The 16,800-nt window shown below is 43.3% G+C and overlaps 1 protein-coding gene across 1 annotated transcript; it reads left to right on the top strand.

The window, feature by feature from the left end:
• Nucleotides 1–3,715: 3,715 nt before the first annotated feature.
• LOC129834350 (zinc finger protein 507-like) lies at nt 3,716–16,551 on the top strand. The gene is made up of 7 exons (XM_055899252.1): nt 3,716–3,825; nt 5,269–7,412; nt 7,861–7,978; nt 8,390–8,501; nt 10,399–10,503; nt 11,018–11,152; nt 11,313–16,551. Exons 2-7 carry the CDS (start codon nt 5,271–5,273, stop codon nt 11,728–11,730), a joined length of 3,030 nt encoding a protein of 1,009 aa, XP_055755227.1. The 5' UTR covers nt 3,716–3,825; nt 5,269–5,270; the 3' UTR covers nt 11,731–16,551.
• The last annotated feature ends 249 nt before the right edge of the window (nt 16,552–16,800 follow it).

Consider the following 16,800-nt stretch of genomic DNA (forward strand, 5'->3'; position numbering starts at 1 on the left):
CATAGACGAAAACCTAAACGTCCCTTGTTTGTCAAGAATGTTGAATACAAGGTTTTTGTCTATGTCATAATGCGTGGCCCTGCTGTCCAGGGATTGGATAGCAGGGTCACATCAGGACTACACATCAGGGTACACAGACCCATGTGACATAGACTGTGTTCACTCACCCTATGGACGTCTCGCCGCTGCAAAAAACTCACCCAACAGCATGGTGACCCAGGCCTTGACCAGCAACTTCAAGTGTCCACAGTCCTTCTCCACAGCCACTCTGTTTGTTGATAGTATTGCAGTTAATAACAAATCCATTGAATCTTTCCCTCTTATTTCCTCATTTTAAAATCGAGATGATTTTTGTCAGACAGGCCATCTCATATTTGAAAAAACATTATATTGGAACTTCGTCTGTGCGGTTGGTCCTTTAGCAGCTCGAAGTTGAAATTTCTATCACCTGGCATATGCACAAAACCATTTTAAAACCTGTTAGTATGCCTGCATCGCATGCATGTACTTTTGTCTTGCACACGTGCCTTCAGTCATGAGCAAACACATCTTGATTGCCACACACATAGATAGACCTGTGTTTTAGCCCTTCTGCTTTGCTGAAAATAAAGTATGTCATTGTGGTATGGGTCAGATTGACCCGCACGCTAAAAGAATCAAGTAAAAACAGCCCAAACTTAATTTTGTCTTGTCAGACTTTTCAGATAGAAGAAATACAAGAACATTTCATTTCAAAAACTCTATTTTTAAGAACTATTTGTTGCTGCTATTCCAGTTTCAACTGTTCTGCCTGCGGTTACGGAACCCCTACCTGTCCCAGACCTGCTGTTTTCAACTCTTAATGATCGGCTATGAAAAGCCAACTGACATTAATTCCTGATTATTATCTGACCATGCTTGTCATTTATGAACATTTTGAAAATCTTGGCTCTCTCCAATTTTCTCCTTCTCTCTTTCTTTCTCTCTCTCGGAGGACCTGAGCCCTAGGACCATAAGTCAGGACTACCGGGCATGATGACTCCTTGCTGTCCCCAGTCCACCTGGCCTTGCTGCTATTCCAGTTTCAACTGTTCTGCCTGCGGTTATGGAACCGCCACCTGTCCCAGACCTGCTGTTTTCAACTCTTAATGATCGGCTATGAAAAGCCAACTGAAAATTATTCATGATTATTATTTGAACATGCTTGTCACTTATGAACATTTTGAACATCTTGGCATAGTTCTGTTATAATCTCCACCCGGCACAGCCAGAAGAGGACTGGCCACCCCTCATAGCCTGGTTCCTCTCTAGGTTTCTTCCTAGCTTTTGGCCTTTCTAGGGAGTTTTTCCTAGCCACCGTGCTTCTACACCTGCATTGCTTGCTGTTTGGGGTTTTAGGCTGGGTTTCTGTACAGCACTTCGAGATATTAGCTGATGTACGAAGGGCTATATAAAATAAACTTGATTGATTGATTGATTGATTGATTGATTGAACATATTTCCTTTCTCACAAACAAGCGTTTTCTGTTTGGAGCTCATTTTTGCATGTCTGTGTCAGAGATCTGCTGCTCTCGCACTGAGAAGGAGAAGCTTGGGAAAGCTCCTTTTCACCCAAACAGAATTATAAAAGTGCAACCAGAACCAGTCAAACAAAATACATCAAAGCCACGTGTTTATTTTGGACCTGTGCAAATATCTATACACATGAAAGCCTCTGGGTCAAAATGACCCACAACATCCTGTTCGTATAGAAAATCTACACAGACATTGCAAAACACATCAGTATGGCCACATTTTGAAGTTAGGTTCATGACCCTAAATGAGGAAAAGTAATTTAATGTCATGGAGAAAAAGAGAGGTTAACTAGTATTTTAGACAATAAAGTAGAAATATCCACTTTTCTGTGGACATTTTGTCAAAACTTTTGACCAGCTGAAGGACCAAGACCACGTACAATCGGCAGAGTAAGTTCAAATATTCATTTGTATTCAACATTTGTATTGTATTCAACATTTGTATTCAGCATTTGTATTGTATTCAACATTTGTGACAGACAAGGGACGTTTAGGTTTTTTGTAAATGTGCGTGGTGTTTCCTACACAATTGAAGGCATTGCCACGTTTAATGACTACCTCTCACCTTGCCCTCGCATTTCCATTGGACCATTCCATTCCACATTTCTGGCTGAATCACGTGATTCTCCTAAACTGGGTAGTGTATTTTTTAAATAAATAAGTATGACATATATTAAATATGAAAGTTAAGTTCCAAATGTTTCCAGAACTGTATTGTGTGCGTGGCGTAGTAGGCCATTTGCGTTTCGACAGAGCATTTGGGCAGGGTCGGAGCGTCTGGCCATTCCCCTCAGTCCAATAATTGCTTCAATGGAATTGGAGTCATGAGTAAGGATAACTTTGTATGGAAAGCCGTTTTAACATTACATTCATTTCATTTTTTACATCAATTGTATTTTTTGTTTCAATAATTGAGTTTTGAAATGTTTATATCGATATTAGATTTTTTTTTTTTAAATCAACACTTCAAATATTTTGTATCAAAAATTGTTTGGTATCAAATATTTCAAATTTTTGATAGCGGAAATAACATTTTTGAAAAAATATATATATATTATTGATATTGATAATTAAAATGTTTATATCAATAATTGTCGAATGATGGATATATTAGCATATATTTAGCATTATTATGACTGAAAACAAATCAGCTTCAAGAGCCTTGAGTGTCAACTAAGTATTTAAATTATATATAAGGAAGTGGCAGGATGGCCATGTTGCTCACCTGTTACTTCCTGTCAGGAGCATGCAAATGTGATCCCGCCCTCATGAAGGGCATTACAACTATGAATTGAAGACATTCAGCAGGTCTTGGAGGACAGTGAAAATTGATAAAAGTTTGCCAATTGTTAAAGGTAAAATCAACACGTTTGCTATTCAGAGAAATTAACGAAGGAAGTTTTTATATATTTTAATGGCGTACCCAAAGTCGGTCCTGGGTGCATGTTTTTGTTTTTGCCCTAGCACTACACAGCTGATTAAAATATTCAAAGCTTGACGTGCACCAAGGGGGGTCCACAGGACAGACTTTAGGAAACCCTGGGTTAAGGACCAATCACCAATCACAATGGTAAATACAAACAAAACATTATGCGATTGGTAAATTAATTGGTAAATCTGACCTATTGGCATGCACGCAATTGAACAAGCTTTTCAATGTCATTTAAAATGCAGCAGATGGCAGCATTTTATCATGTTAACACATTTGCGCGCTATACAATTACAGATTTACACAAACTAGTGGGATGAATGATAAATAGAAGTTGAAGAGCAAGTTTTAGATTTAAAATATATTTCGAAGAGAAATGAAGGTCATGATTCACGACATAGCACATTGAACATAAACTCCTCAGTGACAGAGTTGCACCTGCACTTTACCTCCGTTTGATATGCGTTTACATTTTGTGCTTAATTGCATTATACTAAGTCATATTACTTGTGAATTTACACATATTACATACATTTTGTGCTTAATTGCATTATACTAAGTCATATTACTTGTGAATTTACACATATTACACACTCTTAAACCAATTCTGTCAGTAACTGTTCAGTGGATTTTTTGGGGGGTCCTGGTTCCACCCGATGGTTCTGTCTCTAAACACGGATTCCATGTTGGCCACCTGACCATTTAGGTTTGAGTCACGTGATCCATTCTCCATCCTCGCCATTTTGCAATGTGAGAGACAGAGGCCACTTTTTACTGCTAAAGGATAAAGCATAGGTTTTTTAAATGTTTTGAGGCCAAAGATCACTCAGAATTGCCGGATCAGTAAGTACTTAGCTAACCGACACATAAAAGTCGCATGACCCTTTGCCATTTATTAAACGAGAAGCCAATTAAATAGCTAGATGTCTTTTACAGTGTGTGTGAGGGACTCGTGTGCTAGCTTAGCTTCAAGTGGTTGTCTTGTTGTCATGTACAGTGCATGTCCTGTCCCTTTTTCCAGATTAGGAATATATATCTCTAGCTTTGGACTCCATTTTATCGACACACCTACGCGATTATTGTGGCTATGTTACCTGGCATTTAGCTAGCTATAAGGTTTTACAGATCATTATTTTGCTTTCGTCAACCATCCACGCCTCGGTGTATGACATTTTATTTTTAGCCGGTTATGTCAGAGGGCAGTCCCCCTAGTCATGCACACATATCGATATCCCTGTTCAACTAGTTAGCTAGCTACTAAGCCAAAGTGGTCAGCTACCAAACCAAAGCTAAAACCTTAATATTTCTTGAAAGTCTTTGATTTTAACAATCACTTAACTTACATTAGTTTGTGGATTGTGCAAACGGGTGGGTATAATTTGTGGATCGTTCCAACAGGAATCTGTTCCAAAAACGTCGTAAAGTACGTTGAACTAGTTGACAAATAGGCATCAACTCACCACGTAGCTTATTCTTAATGTTTTGTCCATGGGCTACCAGTGTGAGGACATACATTTTCCCGAATAAACGTAGTGAGTGAAAAAAACGTATTTAAATATCGGCAGAATATGGTATCATATTCTGCCGCTATACAACATACAACTTTGTATGCGTTGTTTGTTGACAACCTTGTTATGTACTAAGTTTTTGGAACTTGCCTACCCAAGACCTTTGTCACTTTTGCAGAATGAACACTAGGTAGTACAGTACTGGAGAAAGTTCAGGGATATTTAGGCATAGGCTATTCCTTAAAAGCAGAACCCAAAGAAAAGGGAACCTGATTGTGGTCAGAAAGGGGAAAGTGTGCTACAAATTGCAGACTTAATGTGCTTAACCACAGGAATGTCTTCCTCTAATGTGGCACTGGTAAATAATCATTCATCCTTATTAAATTATCATTGATCTGCTTGACTGAATTATCAAATAAATTATCAAATGTTTTCTATCAAATATAATTATTGAATTTCGGAAGGGTAAAACTAAATTAGGACTTTAATTGGGACTTTCAAAGTTCAGTACTGTACTCTGTGTGTACTCTGTGACCACACTTGCCCCAGCCAGGTCATGAACCTAGTAACACAACAGGTTTCTTTCTCAGTCTAGGCCTAAACAGATTTAGTCAACATTTGTTTGTGTGTGTCTAAGATGGAAGGAAGCACATTTGCAAAGAGAGCAATACGATATTTGTAAGAGACATTAAGCGTTTACTAGCCGTGGTCATATTCCTGTGCTTATGCATGCCACGCTGATTGTGGTAGTTTAACAAGCTTGTTTTGCTTCCTCCAGGCATGGAGGACAGCAGTGGTGTTGCCATCTTGCTCCCCCTCTCTAGAGGCCAACAGGAGACTGTCTTCATCCCTGAAAGGGTGGAAACGCCCCCTGGTACCCTGATGGAGCCTAGGGATGATGACCAGAGGCAGCAGCAGGCCGCAGACTCCCTCATCGAGGTGATTGAGAAGCTCAGCAAGATCGTGGAGAAGCGCCCACGTCGATGTACCCTGGCTGGGAAGAAGAGAGCCCTCATGTCCTGTGCCTCCATCAGAGTCCCAGAGATCAGGGAGGGCAGTGGTGGGTCCTCCCCCTGCAAGAGAGTCCGGGAGTTGGAGGAAGAAGTGAAAGAGGAGGAGATCAAGCCAGACAACAGTGCCCCTGCTGGCAGCAGTAGGACCATCACCTGTTACCAGTGCAGCCTGTGTCGGTTCCTGTCCCCGACCTTGAGCCTGCTGAAGGAGCACCTGCGGCAGCACGATGAGCAGCACAGTGACCTCATCCTCATGTGTTCTGAGTGTCGCTTCACCTCCAGCCACCAGGAGGAGCTAGAGGCCCATGTCAGGCTCCACTTTGACGGCAGCAACTCTAACAAGAACCCTGTGTCCAGCCAGCAGGCCAGCGAGGGGAATGAGGACTTAGGGTTAGGGATGGGGGGTAGTGTGGAGGAGGCTGTGTTCAAAACTGCCATGGACTGTGCTGAGGAGATCTCTGCTAAGAAGAAGTGGTACAGCTATGAGGAGTCTGGGATGTACCGCTGCCTGATCTGCAGCTATGTGTGTGGACAGCAGCGAATGCTAAAGACTCATGCATGGAAGCACGCAGGTCTGGTAGACTGCTCTTACCCGATCTTTGAGGACGAGGCGGTGGCACCTTCTAGACAAGAAGCACCAGCACCTCCTGTAGTTCCTCCTGCAGAGGAAGCCATAGTGGTCCTCACCCCGGTTCCAGAGAACTCCCAGAACCTCAACAAGATGTCCACCTTCCAGATCGACCTCTGTGCCCCTGTGGCGGAGTGTAGGAATGAGGCCAGGACAGAACCAATCACAGAGGAGAGCCCAGTGGAGAGGCTATCTAAAGACTCAGAGCCAATGTTGGAGGTACAGGTGACCACAGAGACGGAGGTGGAACTTGTGCAGGACTGTCATCAAATTACAAGCACAACAGACAGCCTCCTGTCATCAGCCCAGAAGATCATCAGCTGCAGTCCCAACAGTGCCGGCCATGTCAACGTCATAGTGGAGCGACTGCCGTGCGCAGAGGAACCCGTGGCCACCCAGCCCCTCCTCACCAGCCCAGAGGTGGGCAGAGACGAGAGCCTGCTGGCTGCAGAGGAGGCGGGCCATGTGGAGAACGAGCCAATGTTTGCTTACAAGGACGAGCAGCAGGAGGTGGTGATTGGCTGGAGCAACAGCGAGAGGCAGCAGACCACCACGGACCCTCCACGTGATGAGAATGCTCCCCCAGCCCGCAGGAGGACCCACTCTGAGTCTCTGAGGCTGCACTCCCTGGCTGCTGAAGCCCTGGTGGCCATGCCCATGAGGACCGCGGAGCACATCAGGAGCATCGTGGGCCAATGCTCCCAGAGCCCTGACACGGGCCAGAGGCTCCTGGAGATGGCCACGGCTGCAGCAGTTGCAGCCGACAGAGCCCCTGCAGCGGTAGAGGAGCTGGCAGGCGTGGGGTCAGCCCTGATAGACCTGGAGCTGCAGGGGTCCAGAGAGGACGGGCTGGCCGAGGGCCCCACCAAGGCTGGCATCAGCCTGTCCCTGCTGACGGTCATAGAGAGGCTGAAGGAGCGCTCGGACCAGAACGCCTCAGACGAGGACATCCTGAAGGAGCTACAGGACAACGCCCAGAGCCAGCACGCTGGGGAGGTCAGCGACTGTGGAGGGGGGGACCCGGGTAACACTGGTGGGGGCCTGGTGGACTACATCCCTGGCAGCGAGAGGCCCTACCGCTGTCGCCTTTGTCGCTACAGCAGTGGTAACAAGGGCTACATCAAGCAGCACCTGCGAGTACACCGCCAGAGACAGCCCTACCAGTGTCCCATCTGTGAACACATCGCCCTGGACAGCAAAGATCTAGAGGGCCACATGATCAACCACTGCAAGACCAGGGTGTACCACTGCAAGCAGTGTACTGAGGCCTTCTATTACAAAGTGAGTAGAAGGACTGAAGAGAGCGGAATTAGGACAGACTGTGCGCCTCAATGTCCCTGGGCAGGAATGTATTATTGAAGTGGCTCCTCCTCTAGGAGAGAATATTGCTCTTGAGTTTTTGTTTCTCCATGACCCAAATGACAGTCATTTAAGATGAACTGATTGTTGAAGTGAGAGTTGAGATGGATGTTTGTCTGGTTGGTGCAGTTGAATAAGTTTAGTTTGATTCAGGGAGCAGAGAACTAGCCTGTTGATTTCATTACTTTCATGAGACACCTCGTCCATTTCTGCAGACGTCATTAAGTCTGTCATAACATTCTGTGGGTTTTTTCGGACTCCATAGATATCAGAGATCATTTTTTTAGAGAGGGTTTTTTTTTCTAGCCCCAGATGATATCGTTAAGTTTTTTTTTTTAACTGTTGGTTTTATTACTGACCCTTTCCACAGAGTCAGCTGAGGAACCACGTTAGAGACCAGCACGGTTTGGGCGACACCAACGCAACACTAACCCCTGTCACTGAAACCACGGCAACCATGGAGGAATCTGAAAAGATGACAAATGACGGTGAGGAATTTGTTAAATATATTTTTCAATGGAAAGAAGTGGAGGGCGCTCGACCAACGTGAGTCCAGGTGCAACCCCCAGGAAATGTTTCATTCATTGAAACGTTAAAAGGGCAATGCTCGCTCACCATTAGAAATGCATTTTATTTGGGCGACTATTAAAAGCTTGATGTTTCAGCCTTCATCAGAACCGTCAAGCCTTTAATAAAAAGCTTGAATCAAATTTTAATGGTGAGCGTTGCGCCAAGTGTGCTTTTCAACTTGTCCAAACGCGACCTGTCTTTTTACTCTAAATCAAAGACTGTTTCTCACTTATTATCTTCTCCACTACCCATTTTGATCGTTTCATTTTATTGGCACCTCATCCTTTATCCACAATATTTAATGAGTGTACTTTTGTTCCGCTCTCCAGATTCCGTCAGATCGCAGAAGGTGTACAGATGTGACGTGTGTGATTACAGCAGCTCCACGTATGTTGGAGTTCGGAACCACCGGAGGATCCATAACTCTGACAAGCCTTACAGGTTGGTGCTGTGTGTCTACGGTCTGTGTTTTTAATCATGTCAATAGGATTCATCGTGATTGCAATCTGGATTCCTTAGGACTTGACATTCAAGTAAATTTGCCAGTGGCACACCAGGCCAGTGCCATCTAAAAGCTACTGGCCCGAATTGGGTGGGGAAAAATACTGGCCTGGGTCAAGATCTCACAGGATAGTGGATGATGTGTGCATAATTACAATATCAGGTGATTTTATCTTTCATTTGTGGCATGAGCAAGCTAGCCTGTAATAACCCACCCTCCATACACAAATAATACAGTTTTAACTTCCAAACAATATCATGTTCACATTGATTGTTTTCAGGGAAAAAATAATTGTGCAATCTCAAGAAGGGTGTTATTGTTAGCAATTTTGAACAGTCAGCAGGCTACAGTTGTAGGGCCCTGTAAAATCAGTTTAATATTTTGCTTGATATCGTTTTTGTTTTTCCGGGTTTCTGAGTTTGTTCAGGTTTTCACTCTCAAGATCACACTTTTTTAAATAGAAGAAAAAACAACGATTGGATGTTCCATTTTCAACAATGACTAAACCAGGTCTGGTAAATATTTTGGGGAGGGTGTAGTTGCCCTTTTATTCAATTGTGCATCTAACAAGAGACCATTGTTTGCCTAGTGGTATTTCTGTACTGTACAATGTAGGCCTCCAGTGTAGCCTGCACGTGATGGCAGAGTTTGCAAAACCAATGCCATCCCGATTGATACTAATCATCATGATATCATTCTGCCAGGTAGGCCTACTTTGCAGTCACCATTTTAATTGGGAAGGTTTTTTATTTTTTTTATTCAAACAGCCCATAATGACTGTATTCAACCAAGACTTCAAACCTTGTTAGCATAGCCATTGATGCCTAAGTTAGCAGTCCCAGGTAGATATAAGTAGAAATATCTTACCTACCCTACCGGCGTCGTTCATCTGTGAGGTGCTCCACGCGACAACCAGTTGAGAGCTGCGTGCTCTTGCTGTCCGACAGATGATACCGCTTAAACTAGATTAGGTTCATTTTAGTTATCCAGTAATTCACTTCTTTCCATGTTACCGATGACGTAATCCTGTTTCTTACTCAAATCCATTAACCAAGACACTGCATCTCAGTGCAAGAGGCGTCACTGCACTACCTGGTTCGAATCCAGGCTGCGTCACATCCGGCCGTGATTGGGAGTCCCATAGGGCGGCGCACAATTGGCCCAGCATCGTCCGGGGTAGGCTGTCATTGTAAATAAGAATTTGTTCTTAACTGACTTGCCTAGTTAAATTAAAAAAATTATAGAATCACGATGTTATGATACAGATTTCCAGCAGGGGGCAGTGAGTGTTAATTAAAGATCAACCTTGGCTGCAGTCTACAGCTGGAGTATTTCTCTCAACGCAGCACCCATGTAAGCGGATCGGCCCTGCTCTGTGTACACACACTCTCGAGGCGGCGTCTGAGTGGGGGGGGATCTTATTCTCTAAGGCCACACACATCTAGTTTGTTTTCATTTTCTCCCACTATAGACCCTCAATAGAGCCCTTTCATGCAGGGGAGTGCAGTCTTTCTACTCTTGTGCTTTAGTATCCTTGACTCACTTCAAACCACTCCACAGGGAAGCACACGCCTTTTAACTAAGGCCATCTTATCCATTTGAGCCACACAGTGTATCGCATCTCTGAACATTGTGCTGCCAGCTACACTTTCAGCTTAGCCTCGAAACAAAATAGCCGTCGAGACAACAATATGGCCCTCCGGGCTTTTCCTGCTGTACCAGCCAAAACAGAATAGTAAACAGAGCATAAACAGCCAAGCACGACATGAACTGTCTAACAACTAGGCCTGTACAGAGATATTCCCTCTAACTCTGGCCAACTCTCTGGTACCGTAGGTGCTGCAGCTGTGACTTTGCTACGACCAACATGAACAGCCTGAAGAGCCACATGAGGAGACATCCCCAGGAGCACCAGGCTGTCCAGCTTCTGGAGCAGTACAGGTGAGGACCGGGTCAGGGTTCAGCTACTGGAGCAGTACAGGTGAGGACCGGGTCAGGGTTCAGCTACTGGAGCAGTACAGGTGAGGACCAGCTCAGGGGTTTGAGGGGAGACCTGGGCAGAGGAGTGGGAGAGGTAGAGAAAGTAGGCCTATGTGCTTCGAAAGAGTCTGGGGATGGAGGAAAATCTAAAGTGTAAGAAGAACCCATCTCATCGACCATCAGAAAGAACTCCTAATGAACTCTCCTTTTAGTGTCAATATGGAGGATGTCTGGGTATATAGAGTTGGCTGGAGCATGATGTCGAGCAGTACAGATAAGCGGTATCAGAGCATGTGTGTCACTAGGTCTTTCCCTGAGGAGTCTTTAGTGCTGCTGATCCCTTTTGATATAATGGAGTTGAGGGGATTAGTGGACCCCAAGCAGCATATTAAATCAGCTGCTTCTGCTACAGACTTGATCCCTTTCTTTTCTCTCTCCCTCTTCCCCCCTCTCACGTACTCCTTTCGTTTTTCAGGTGTTCACTGTGTGGCTATGTGTGCAGTCACCCTCCGTCCCTCAAGTCTCACATGTGGAAGCACGCTGGCGATCAGAACTACAACTACGAGCAGGTGAACAAGGCCATCAACGAGGCCATCTCCCAGAGCGTCCGGTGAGTAGGGGGTGATGGGGGTTTGGAATTTTAGCGGTCTGCCTTTACCATCTGTAAAGCTTCTAGTCAGACTGAAGCCTATGTTTGGGTCCCAGTGAACCAGGATGTGTAGGGTCATGCCTCTGTCTTGATGGTGAGCCTGCTCTCTCCCTGGCTGTAGTTCCCCCAGTGCCCCGCAGAAGGTTTCAGCAGTGGCAGAGCAGTCTGGTGTGGTGCAGGGTGGGAAGAAGGAGAGGGTTTTTGTGGACCCAGCCCCCCTAGCAGAGGTTCCTGTGGACAGTGTGGTTGGCGGTGGCTTAGGGCCAACAACGGAGCTCATCCAGTGGTCCTCCAGAGAGCAGGCCCCACAGAGCGACACCCCCCAGCACAGCCCCCAAGGGAAGGAGGGGGTCCAGTCCCGGGCCGGCATGGAGTATTGTGTGCTGCTGTTCTGCTGCTGTATCTGTGGCTTTGAGTCTACCAGCAAGGAGAGACTGATGGAGCACATGAAGGAACATGAGGGAGACATCATCAGCATCATCCTGAACAAGGAGCAGCAGGGAGCAGCCCAACCAGCAGAGGGCAGCACAGCACAGTGAGACAGCATTTACCCCCCACCTACCCCTCCCCTTACCCCAACAAAGAACCAGGAACCTATCCACTCACTTACACTGAGTCTGGTTTTAAAAGGGAAGTACTATACCGCACATCTTGTTTTCTGGTTCTTAGTTTTATGTACTTAACAGAAGGTTACAAAAAGTGTATCAGTTGGAGCTCAGACATACAGAAAATTGGAAAACTCCAATTTCAAGGCGTTGCAGTAAAATGTTCAACCTGAACAAGTTCAGACACATTTAATACCTCAGAAAACAGACATTTCCATATTTTCAAATGGAGCTCAGTCCATTCTACTCAGCAAACATATATTGACCACATGGCAGCTTTTGTATTAAAATACTGTAATATAATTTAATATATTTAATCCTTCACATTTATAGTGTATCTGGGGCACCTGCACTAGGCTATACAGAGATACCATCTGCTTGCATGTTGTGTTCATCATAGCTATATTCAAAATGGGTTAATACAAGCTGGTCTCAGAGCATTTCGTATTATTCTGTACATAAATCTGAGACGATCGATATTTTGCAAATTTGTAACGGCTAATGTTAGCCACCTTGCTAGAATTCGTAACATTGCGTACGTTTAGCAAATTCATAACATGTTGTGCATTTTGCAAATTCGTAACCTTGAATACAAATTATAGTTCTTAACATATTATTACGAAGTGTGACTGTGTGACTTCCACAAATGATGTGTGACTTCCACAAATGAATACATACCATACGAAATGTAACATATCATACCAATTTGAGTGTCCTGGATTTACGTTTACGATGTTACGTCTAGTCTATGAGACCAGGCTGGTTAATACTATGTATCAATGTAGGCCTATGCGTGTTGGTTTCCGTTATGTCGAAGCAAAGGAAAATACTTATTTTTATTTAATTCACCGTTTGATTCTATTTTGACCTATTGGACCTCTGGTACGTTATGGTAATGATGGGTCACTTGAGATTGGTTTCCTAAAGCTGTAGGATAGATAGGCTGGTAACAAGTTGTTTTACCAACATTCACCACGGCGTCAAGGCTTCTTGAGGCAGAACTAGGTTAGGGAGGAATTTAAGGTATGATCCGTCAATTATGGTGCATATTAGTGGTCATATTAGACCCAGGTGTTATGGTCATATTAGACCCAGGTGTTATTGTCATATTAGACCCAGGTGTTATGGTGGAGAGATGGTAAATGGACAATCATGGAACTTTGATTGCAGCCAACACCCAACTGTGTTTAGCTTAGGCTGCTTGTAGTTTCTTTAGTGAACGTATTACTATTCTGATTACGATAATCATTTCTAGATTAATGTTTTAGCAAAATAATTGCATAGTTGATCACTTGAATATGTTAAGCAGTTTCCAAAGTTTCTCCATATAGGCCTAGCACTTGTAGATAATGGATGGCTGGAGTGATTGACATCCTAGCACAGAGCGGTGTGCTAGTATACTAAACCTATTCACGAACCTGCTATTCCTATCTCTGTGTGCTGTATTGACCAATAGCGGAGGGTGATACAGTGGGGCAAAAAAGTATTTTGTCAGCCACCAATGGTGCAAGTTCTCCCACTTAAAAAGATGAGAGGCCTGTAATTTTCATCATAGGTACACTTCAACTATGACAGACAAAATGAGAAAAATAATCCAGAAAATCACATTGTAGGATTTTTAATGAATTTATTTGCAAATTATGGTGGAAAATGAGTATTTGGTCACCTACAAACAAGCAAGATTTCTGGCTCTCACAGACCTGTAACTTCTTCTTTAAGAGGCTCCTCTGTCCTCCACTCGTTATCTGTATTAATGGCACCTGTTTGAACTTGTTATCAGTATAAAATACACCTGTCCACAACCTCAAACAGTCACACTCCAAACTCCACTATGGCCAAGACCAAAGAGCTGTCAAAGGACACCAGAAACAAAATTGTAGACCTGCACCAGGCTGGGAAGACTGAATCTGCAATAGGTAAGCAGCTTGGTTTGAAGAAATCAACTGTGGGTGCAATTATTAGGAAATGGAAGACATACAAGACCACTGATAATCTCCCTCGATCTGGGGCTCCACGCAAGATCTCACCCCGTGGGGTCAAAATGGTCACAAGAACGGTGAGCAAAAATCCTAGAACCACACAGGGGGACCTAGTGAATGACCTGCAGAGAGCTGGGACCAAAGTAACAAAGCCTACCATCAGCAAGGGCATTGAAGATGAAACGTGGCTGGGTCTTTCAGCATGGCAATGATCCCAAACACACCGCCTGGGCAACGAAGGAGTGGCTTCGTAAGAAGCATTTCAAGGTCCTGGAGTGACCTAGCCAGTCTCCAGATCTCAACCCCATAGACCGTGTTGCCCAGCAACAGCCCCAAAACATCACTGCTCTAGAGGAGATCTGCATGGAGGAATGGGCCAAAATACCAGCAACAGTGTGTGAAAACCTTGTGAAGACTTACAGAAAACATTTGACCTCTGTCATTGCCAACAAAGGGTATATAACAAAGTATTGAGAAACTTTTGTTATTGACCAAATACTTATTTTCCACCATAATTTGCAAATAAATTCATAAAAAATCCTACAATGTGATTTTCTGGATTATTTTTTTTCAAGTGATGGGCCTATGTGACTGTAGACTGACATTGAATAGGTGTTTTCCGTTTGACTACCTCTGCTAAAGTATTTCCAAACTTCACTCACCGTTCCATTTATTTTCACACTAAACATGCTTGGTATGCAGAGTGGTGACTTGGAAATCATTTCCATGCCCTTACTGTTTTTATGTAGACAGATAGGTGTAGGAAATTATGATCAAATTAAATATCCATAATTCATGGGATTTCTGGATTGCGTTTGTGTAGCTCAGTGTATCAAATAAATGAAATCATTATCTTCTGCACGCTGAATTTCTCATTATAATGGCAGATTATTCTCACGTTAATTTACAATTCAAAGTACTAATGTCAGGAAGACCGTGACGGTCTGCATTTAAACCGCATTTAACCCCCCCCCCCCCCCCCCCATTTACATAGTTTGCATTTTAATGAGTGGTTCAGTGAATTAAAGCAAAAGACAAGCAAGCAGAACCTCATGCTGATCATAGGCCACTTTCTGCTACGTATAATCTATCAGGGTTTTATGACAGCAGCTTCATATGATTCTATTAGTTGACTTACTGTCGTGCAGTTTCTTACTGTATCTTTCTGAGGGCCTAATGATCTTCTTACCGATGCAGACCATGAGACAGTGGGGGAAGGGAAGTGACTATGGGCCTAAGTGAATTGATTGGTGGTTTTGGGTCAGATGTGCAAATAGTTTTGGATAGATCTGACATTGTATTTCTTATGGGAAAGCTTCAGGTTATTTTAATGTTAATTTTACCCGTGCAGAGTTGGCAAAATGTCATTTGTGAAGCCAGTTTAATCTTTCAGGAGGGCTTATCTTTTGTTTGTTTTGTTCACTATTTACGTTGTCACATGTAGGAACTTGAAGCCTTAGATCCAGGACTAAATCTGTTCATTTTATGAGCGTTGAGTGTGGAAAGACACATTGGCGTTGCGGTTGTTAACACTCAAACTGGTGCGCCTGGCACCTACTACCAGACGCCCTTCATAGGCACTTCAATATTTTGTGTTGCCCAATCACCCTCTGAATGGCACACACACAATCCATGACTAAATTGTGCTAATACATTTGTTCGGTAGTTTATGTCCAGTCTGCTGGCGAAATTGCATACTCAATTAGATATACTACTATGCTTATTAATCTCTTATACTACTTGTTATTTGTCTATTTGATTTGGAAATGTTAGATTTCAGATGGTGATGCATCCATGTGAGTCTACCCCTCTGGCTTTCATTTCAGAAATTAGGCAATGAACTGACATGAGAACCTGGATGGGAGGGAAAAGTTCTTATAGGGTCTGTGACATCTGATGTGGATGACTTTGACATGTTCTTTGTTTGACTTAACCAACCCTTATCCCCAGGTCCCTTCTCATTCAACTACATGGTGCCATGTGATGGGTAACCGTCAATAGATTGTGCATTTTCAAAGACATTTTAATGTGCTATTTTTGCTCATCCTGTCAACGTTTGTGCCTTTTTTTGATTCGAGTCTCTGAGAGTCTCTCGTAGTCATTAGCTAGCTATTTGTTATAGGCTATGTCTGCCCGTGGGTGCTGTTGTGCGCCCATCTGTTCAGAATGATAATCCAAGGAGGTCATGGGTGTTATTCAGTCAAAGCTGAATAGCCTCTGTAACGCCACCCCTTGCTCTGTGATGTATCCCACACACTGGTTGGAGCAACGTTGTCTCCACATTTCAATAAAATTACATTGAACCAATGTGGGATAGATGTTGAATTGACGTCAGTGCCCAGTGGAATGGATCTGTACATAATTAGTTGAAATACTGTAGTATTGCGAACTGACATTTTTTTAATAATCAATTTTTTAAATATATTGTAAAGAAAAAACACTAAGTCCATGTTTTTTTGTTGTTGAAATAAATACATTTGCTAAAATGTTGGAAAATGGGTGTGCTTTTTAATTGGCTATAATGTATTTGCGGGGAGTGATATTTTAATTTATTTTTTATACTGAGCTGCATGCATTTCAAGCCAAAGGAGAGAAGGTGATATCTCTCACTTTTACACTGTTAACGCTGTTCAGTGCTTAACTTGTTTCCAAGTTGTGTGTGTATTTGCTCCGTAGGCCACAGCGATGCTTGCTATCTATTTATTTTGTGCATCATAGACAGTATTATGTCATAACTTTGCCAATGTATTTTTGTAATAAATACTTTGTGGATGAACTGTGGTTGTTTTTCTATTGGACAAGTGTATGGGTCATTCCATATGATTTTTTTGAATCACTTTTTGACTGTACCCCTTTTGATTTGAACGAAACCTTCCATACATGTTTGCCCATTGTAGAAGTGGTCAGAAAGGGACATGTTGGACCTGCATACCAAAACATTCAGGAGTTAAAGGTGCTAAAAGTTGAACATTTTGCATACCCCACCCTACCATGAGAGTCATGTCTTCATTACTGAAAAATATAA

Source organism: Salvelinus fontinalis, chromosome 35, assembly GCF_029448725.1.
Source record: "Salvelinus fontinalis isolate EN_2023a chromosome 35, ASM2944872v1, whole genome shotgun sequence".
In the NCBI taxonomy this organism is placed as follows: Eukaryota; Metazoa; Chordata; class Actinopteri; order Salmoniformes; family Salmonidae; genus Salvelinus; species Salvelinus fontinalis.